The sequence below is a fragment of the Rhinopithecus bieti genome, unplaced genomic scaffold (assembly GCF_001698545.2).
Source record: "Rhinopithecus bieti isolate Rb0 unplaced genomic scaffold, ASM169854v2 scaffold_15368, whole genome shotgun sequence".
Classification (NCBI taxonomy): Eukaryota; Metazoa; Chordata; class Mammalia; order Primates; family Cercopithecidae; genus Rhinopithecus; species Rhinopithecus bieti.
In genome coordinates, this window is record NW_016808463.1 from 177,822 (window position 1) to 186,098 (window position 8,277).

Below are 8,277 nucleotides of genomic sequence, written 5' to 3' on the forward strand. Positions count from 1 at the left end.
CACAGGGAATGCTTCCAGTTTTTGCCCATTCAGTATGATATTGGCTGTGCGTTTGTCATAAATAGCTCTTATTATTTTGAGATACGTCCCATCAATATCTAGCTTATGGAGAGTTTTTAGCATGAAGGGCTGTTGAATTTTGTCAATGGCCTTTTCTGCATCTATTGAGATAATCATGTGGTTTTTGTCTTTGGTTCTGTTTATATGATTACATTTATTGATTTGCGTATGTTGAACCAGCCTTGCATCCCAGGGATGAAGCCCACTTGATCGTGGTGGATAAGCTTTTTGATGTGCTGCTGGATTCGGTTTGCCCTGTGCATTTTAAAATGTTTTACATCCACATCTTTATTTTGACACCTAGCGAAAAACCGTTATGAATTTCTAAAATTACATACGAAAGGAAAGGAAAAAAACGATTGACCAAAAGACAATAATCATTTAACTGACATATATTTTATTTTTTTATACACTTAGGGAAAAGGGCAGAACCATAGTGTAGCTATTTATAGACTTCCAATTTTGAAATAATTACACGACAATAAAATCATAAGAAAATATAGTAAACTTTGATACTTTTACTTTTTAAAATGGAAATATTAAAATGGTCCAAAAGAAGCATAAAGGAAATGATAATATAAATGAAAACTAGGTATCTCCCTTTTCCAATCCCCTCCTCCCAAATGAGCTTGCATACTTTATTAGCTTAGTAAAAAATATTGAATTGGAAAAGTAGTTGATTTCAGTAAATTTAATCAAAACAACTTGACTTTTATAGTACAGAATCACTGTCAACCCTGAAATGTTGATTTTGAGGGGCTTTGTTCAGTTTGCTTTTACAGAAGCCTGAGAAGGAGATTTTTATTTATACTGCTTTAGGATGTTTCAACTCAAGAAGAGGGGAAAATAGCCAACACTAACCTTTGTGTCATAACATTAGACTGATATCCCCTATAGGAAACCCTTAATAGATTACTCCATCACTTTTTGAGAAATGCTTTAAATGCAAATATTTCATTTATAATTGAATTAAAATGATTCAATACACATCCTTCCCTCTGTGTCATAATAAACACTCCTGCAGTATTAATTTTACATATTTTACTCAATTTTAAAATTTCTTAACCAAAACAGTAAAAACGAATACTCCTAAATTATTGTGCTTACAGAGATTCCATTTATGAGCCCAAATCACATAAACTGTTTCTGTATTTGCCAGTAACACTTCTATTCCTGATCAGGGCAAGTAGGGATCTGTTTGTCAAAAATCCCTCTAAAGATTTCACAGTCACATACTCTTAAGAGAACAAATATGAAGGAATTCCCAAAGGGAAGGAAGTATCTTAAACCCTTTTAGGCAAAAAGCCAGGTTTTACCCTAATTTCTTTTTAGCTGTGAAGCAGGTGCTTATTTGTGTTGCTAGACTAAATAATCTGACTTTCCTTTAAAATCACATAGATTTTTCTCACCAGTTTTGAGCTTGGAATAGGCTTATATTGTTAGAGAAGAAACTACCAAAGATAGTGTTGAGTTGTAACATTCTCCAAATTTGGAAGCCTCCTGAGAGTGAATTACATGTCCCATTCACTCTGTAGGTAAGATTTTAGATTTTTCCTCTGTTTTTCATATTTGATCCATGTAGTTCTTCAGTGTGATAAGTACAAAGCTATATTCCTAGCATAATTTTACAGATGCTGAGATTGAATTTTTTAAATTCACAGTCATTATCTACATAGAAAAATGTTTTCCTGTAAATACACTGTAAATCACTACATTAAAGTATATTTAAATATTCATTTTCCTAATCATAGCTTACATTTATTTGGGCTTTTATGTGTGTCAAACACTCTTCTTAGTTCTTTACATGTATTAACTTATTTAATCTTTACAACAACCTTTTCCTGTATATAATAATTACTATGTAACAATAGATGGTAATTATTATCTCTACTATAATTACTTAACACAGAAGTAAATTATGCAAGGTCACATAGGTTTTGAATATTATAGCAGACATTTAAGCTATTTGGCTCTTGAACTCTCAACTATTATGCTACATTTGTTTAGTGTTTCACCAAGTATAATGTAAATACTATGAAGGCAGGGGCTTGGTCTTGTTCACAGCTGTATCCCCTTGGACCCAGAACAGTGCACTCAATAATTATCTATTGAATGATGAATAAATAAAGAAACAAATACAATGATTTAAATGCATTTGTCTTACAGAAGAATGTAATTGGTAGTTTTTGAATATATAAAGATAGATTTCTGAAGTTCTCAGAAAAGTTCAGAGGATTGAGAGTTTAGATTTTCATTTTAGTAAAATAGTAGTCTTTGAGACTAAAACTAATTTTAAGATTCTCGAAATTTTCCCTGTAGTTGAAGTATCATTTTACCCTCCCATAGCTTATAAATCAAGTACTACCTGCCATTTGTAAAGTAACAACTTAGTTTCAATTATTGCTCAACCTGGAGTTTAGGATTCCCAAATAGAACTTCAAAATGCCCAGCATTTTTATTATATAGTTATCACACTTTTGAGTAGATGACATTATCACCATGTTTAATTTAACCCAAGTTGTAGGATATTTACTATACGTTTTACTCTACCTATTTGAGTTGTACTAAATGAGACCATTCTCTAGTAATTAGTCATATTTTCATAGGATTTGTTAAAAATTACAAAGGGCTAAATTCTTCCAAGTGTCAAGCTCTAAATAACTGGCCAAATGGTCATATTAAAGAAGACTGATAAATTTTAAAAGCCTTTTCTTCAAAATTGTTTTGGTGTTAAGAAAATCAAGGAGGCTCTTGTTTTAAGGCTTAATTTTTAAGGAGATGCTTTTTGAAAGAATAGGCGATAACCTGGATACTAGGTGATGGAGTAACTCATATCAAGTAACAATGGTGAAAGAGTCTTAGTATTTCAGGAATTTGAAGTCGTATTGTCTAGATGTTGATTCCAGACTTGTAAGTAAGTCACTTTCAGTTGGTAAAATGCATGTCTTTTGTAAATCGCATATAACAATAATAGCACCTACTTCTTAGGGTCATTATGGAGATAAAGTGAGATGGTGTATATTTGGAACCTGGCACAAAGTAAACAATAAAAGCTTTATTTCAATTTAAGAACATCTCTGCCTAAATTTCCCCATTGTATTGCCATTGAATGGTCAAGTTAGAGTTAAATAACCATCAGATGATTTGTTAACTAATTACATTGACACTGAATATAGAAGGAGTCTTCACTTGTGTGTGTATGTGTGTTGTGGTTTGGTTTGGGGGGCCATCCTGTTGCTGCTTTCTGTGCAGCTGGGATTTTATTGCTACCTTGCCACAGTGAAGTGATGATTTTCAACAGGGTGAGTTTCATCATGCAGCTCCAGTCTCTCCCTTTTAGGAGATTTTCCCCTCTGTCCTCCTAAATTAAGGGGTGACCTGACATCACGGGTAGCTTACAACTCTGGAAACCAGGAGACTTCGGAGATATACATATATATATATATATATGTTTCCAGGTCTGTTTCCATATTCCTTATTTCTAAAAAGGTGGGGCTGGGCTAGTATCAAAATGTTTTATTTAGAGGAGACCCTAGAGATTATCTTATTGAGAGGTGTCTAAGATTTTCCAGTAGTCAGCCATGTAATTAGAAATCTGTATTTTATTCATGTATCCATTCATGTATGTGTATCTCCTGAGATTTCTAGCAAAAACTAGAAGGTTTTCCTAATTACCAAGCATTGATCAAATATAAGAGAGGTAGAGCCTAAGAACTTGTTTGCTGCTATGATTGTGTATCTGAAGGCTGAGAGGTGTCATGACATCAAGGTTGGATTGTTCAGTAATTATAATTGCAGTTCAGTAGAATTTATTATAGAAACTAAATCAATAGAGTATTATATTGTAAAGAAAGAATGAAAAAAGAAAAACAGCTATGTAGATAGCTTCCATAGTTTGACTAAGGTTTGAATCATATCTAATTCCCCTTAGCCAAGCATAGACCCTCTTGACTCACCACTGTAGTCATGTCATAAACATGCTGATATAGCTTATACACGTGGATTTCTGATCATGTGGCGCTGTTGGCAAATCTTGGATTTCTGTGCACTAGGTGATTTTCCAGGACTAGCAGCCTATAAATGCTAAGTCACAGGTTATCCCAGTCTTTTCTCCTTGATCCACTTTAAAAATAAAGAAAAATATAAATCATTCCCCTCTTTTCTTTACTGCGAATTTGACTCTTCAATCTTAAGTATATTTTCCTTTGACCATTAAGAGCAAGTAAAACATTCTATTAAAGACACACAAAATACAGAATGTACAGGATATATTAATATAACGTAAGAAGGCACTTTATATTTAGGTTGGGAAAAGGAATGTATTTTTTTATTTTTTGAGGCTAGTAATTGGGGCAAAGCCAAAATGTGTGAAGTCTCGATGATCTGTAAATGCTGACTTGGAATATATTGAATTCTTTTCATTTTCCACTAGCTTATAAGGGTTCGGATTATATTACTCCCCTACTGAAAAAAAAAAAAAGCTACAATAGTTTCTCTATTGGATGGAATTGAAATTTCTCAGCCTGTCATTCAAAACCCTTCACAACCCAGCTCCGAACATGTTTTCAATTTCATCTCCTTTTATTCCCTTGTATGCACCCTCCCCTCTAGCACCCCAGTGGTTCACATTACTCCCCTGGGCACCCTACATTTTCACACCTATGCCTCTTTGCTCAGGCTACTGCCTTTGCCTAGGATGCCCTCTCTCATATCCAGTCTACCTGACAAACTCTTATTCATTTTTCAAGATCCAACTTGGATGAAAAGAAATGTAGCCTGTCTTCATTAATCTCTTTGCATTGTTTCTCTAGGCAGAAAGTATCTTGCTCACCTGTGCTCCCATATCTAGCACACACTGTGCTATTGTTCAGTTCTCCCACCACTGCTACCCTCTCTGGAGCAAAGACTGTGTTTTCATTTTGGCATCTGACACACAGTGGACACTCAATAAAGCCTTGTCAAAGTGAATAGAAACAACACATGCATGTGGCAAGAAGAAAGGAAATATCCTGATTCACATAAAATATGTCATTTTTTCATTCATTATATATTATTTGTAAAATATAGACAAACAAATGAGGAACTGAAATTCAGCCATAACCCTACTCTCTCGGAGGGAGGCATTATTAACAATTTAGTATACATATTTCCAGCTAAAGTATACTTTTGAAAGGAGATCTGGTTTTTAAAATTAGAAAATTACCTACATAGCCTAACAGATGATCCTAATTTCCGAATTTGCTGTTTCTTTGTTAGCTCACAGAGAGAATAATCATCCTTTTTGTGGTGATCACCAGTCAAGAGGAAGTCCAAGGGAAATATGTGGTGTGTGTTTTATTCATCTTTTGGAATCTATTGGATATGGTTAGGTAAGAAGGTAAAATAATGTCTTAAAACAAGGCTAAATTGCTTTCTGCAGTGAAACCAGTACTAGCTGCTTACATTTGGTTACTCGGTACGAGGGAGGAAAACATATCCCCTTTTCCAATTATTTTATCTTGATATGGAAATGTATTTTTAGTGTTCTCCATAATGGGCATATCAAAAATAATGAAAACCTACCATGGTATTACAACAGTAAATCAGCACATTCAGGTTTCTGCAGAAGGCTTGGCATAAAACCAACTTGGAATAACCCTCAGCTGTTTCCTAACGAAGGCATTCCTCACAGTTGCTTTAGTACAGTTGCTTTAATAAGCAAAGCAGGTCTTTTATTATATCACCAGAATTTACAGTTAGTTTCTGTGCATTCAAAAATCTTTTAAATATAGGGCTTCTCAGGAAGAAAATGCACTCCCACATTCATTTACAATTCCAGTGGGTTCAAATGACTAACTTAAGTCCTTTTACTGCTAATTCTAAAACTTTGCAGTGAGATGTGCCTAGTCTTACCTCTACAAGTGGTGGTGTAAAACAGTCCCCTTTGCTCAGTGAGTGCATACACCTCACTCTGGGGAGGTGTCCTAACTGCTAGGTCAGCTTTCACAAATGAGAATTGTCCCTCCCACTTGAGAGATCTGGATTTGGATAGGTAACACAAGAGCCCTAGTTTGTTTTTTAGCCAAGGGTATGTAATTTTTTAATTATATTTTCAATAACTTAACTGGATTAAAATATGTTTAAATAATAAGTTGAGTCCTAGAGTGAATCAGAATGAAATCTTTTGTTGAAGTAAAATGAATTTAATTATGTATATAAATTAGTAATTTCTCATTTTTGAATTGATAGTTTAGTGGACTTGGGGCAAACTTCATGGACTTTTGTAGCCCATAACTTCTATTCATGAGATAGTGGAACATCATTTGGGATTGAAGCTTTCTAGTATGTTACTCTTGGGTATGCTTACTCTTTCAGTCTCAGAGAAGCTCAATAAATACATTGAAGAACAAAACGTTTGCACTGAAAGAAGTAGCATGCTGTCATAGGAAGACTTTTGAACATGAAGGTAGAAGATCTCTCTGGATGAAACCCACCTCCACTACTCACTTGCTAAGTGATGTTAGGCAAATCACTTAACCTTTCTTATTTTAATAACAACTTTATTGAGATATAATTTATATACTATAAAGTTCACCCTTTTAAAATATAAAATTTGTGAGTTTTAGTATATCCAAAGAGATGTGCAATCACTACTATCCTAGAACATTTTTATCATCCGTAAAAGAAACCTCATACCCAGTAGCAGTATGAGGAGGGAGTAGCAGTATGAGGAGTACCCACTCCCTTCTTCCCCCAGCCCCTGGAAACCACACATATGCTGTCTCTATGGATTGCCTATCCTGGAAATTTCATATAAATGGAATCATTCAATCTGTGGCCTTTTGTAACAGGCTTCTTTTACCTGGCATAATGTTTTCAAGGTTCCTTTGTGTTGTGGCATGTGTCAGTACTTCATTGCTTTTTGGGCTGAGTAATATTCTATTGCATTGATTTACTACTTTCTGTGTATCTAGTTATCAGTTGGTGGACATTTGGGTGGTTTCTACTGTTTGGCCATGAGGAATACTGCCATGAACATCCATATACAAGCTTTTGTGTGCACATATTTTCATTTCCCTTATACCTAGGAGTGAAATTCCAAGGCACCTAACTTTTAGAAACTTTTATTTTCCTCTGTAAAATGGGGGTAAACATATCTTCCCACTCTACCCTATAATTATTTTTCCTAAAGAAATGAGCAAGAAATTTCCTCAGCCTGAAAAAAGCATCTATGAAAAATTCATACTAACATGATAGTTAATGATGAAAGACTGATGCCTTCCTCCTAACATGCAGGAACAAGACAAGGGCATCCACACTTGCCACTTATATTCATCATTGTGCTGGAAGTTCTATCCCTGGCAATAAGAGAACAGAAAACAAACAAAATGGTATAAAAGGCATGTAGGCTGGAAAGCAACAAGTAAAACTATCTCTATTGGCAGATGATATCTTACTGATAAAAAATTATCCATATGTAAAAATGAATTATTTTTTATACATTTGCAATTAACTACCACAAAATCAAATCAAGAATACAATTCTGTTTATAGCAGCATCAAAAAGAATAAAGTACTGAGAAATAAACTTAACAAAAGATGCACAGAATTTATACATTGTTGAGAAAGCATTGTTGAAAAAATTAAATATCTAAATAAATGAAAGGACATCCCACATGACTTGAAAACTTAATATTGTTCAGATGGCAGTATTCCCCAAATTGATCTGCAGATTCAGTGTAATCCCTATTAGAACCCAGATAACTTCATTGCAGAAACTGAGAAGATGATCCTAAAACTCATATTTAAATTCAAGGAACTCAGAATAGCCAAAACAATCTTAGAAGAATATAGGTGAAGGACTCACTCTTTCCCATTTCAAAACTTACTACAAAGCAATAACTAAGTGTGGTATTGTGTAAGGATAAATCACGGAATAAAATCGATAGTCTAAAGATAAACTCTCACACATTTTGGTCAATTAATTTTGACAACAATGCCAAGACCATTCGATGGGGAAAGAATAGTCTTTTTTAACAAATGGTTCTGGGACAACTGGATATACACACACAAAAAATGAAGTTACCACTCACATATAAGTGGAAAAACTATGAGACTCTTTGAAAAAAATATAGGAGTAAATCTTGATTACTGGATTTGGCGGTGGATTATAAGATATGATACCAGAAACACAACAAAAGAAAAAAAGATAAATTGGACCTCATCATAAGTGGCTTTT

The 8,277-nt window shown here is 34.1% G+C and overlaps 1 protein-coding gene across 3 annotated transcripts in view; it reads left to right on the forward strand.

Annotated features, from left to right (window-relative positions):
* The window catches only part of HACD4 (3-hydroxyacyl-CoA dehydratase 4), a 26,570-nt gene that overhangs the window by 11,506 nt on the left and 6,787 nt on the right, over positions 1 to 8,277 (forward strand). For all 3 annotated transcript variants that reach the window (XM_017886729.1, XM_017886730.1, XM_017886731.1), the window contains exon 4: positions 5,317 to 5,429. In XM_017886729.1, the coding sequence (XP_017742218.1) occupies positions 5,317 to 5,429 (113 nt within the window). The remainder of the gene's footprint in view (positions 1 to 5,316; positions 5,430 to 8,277) is intronic.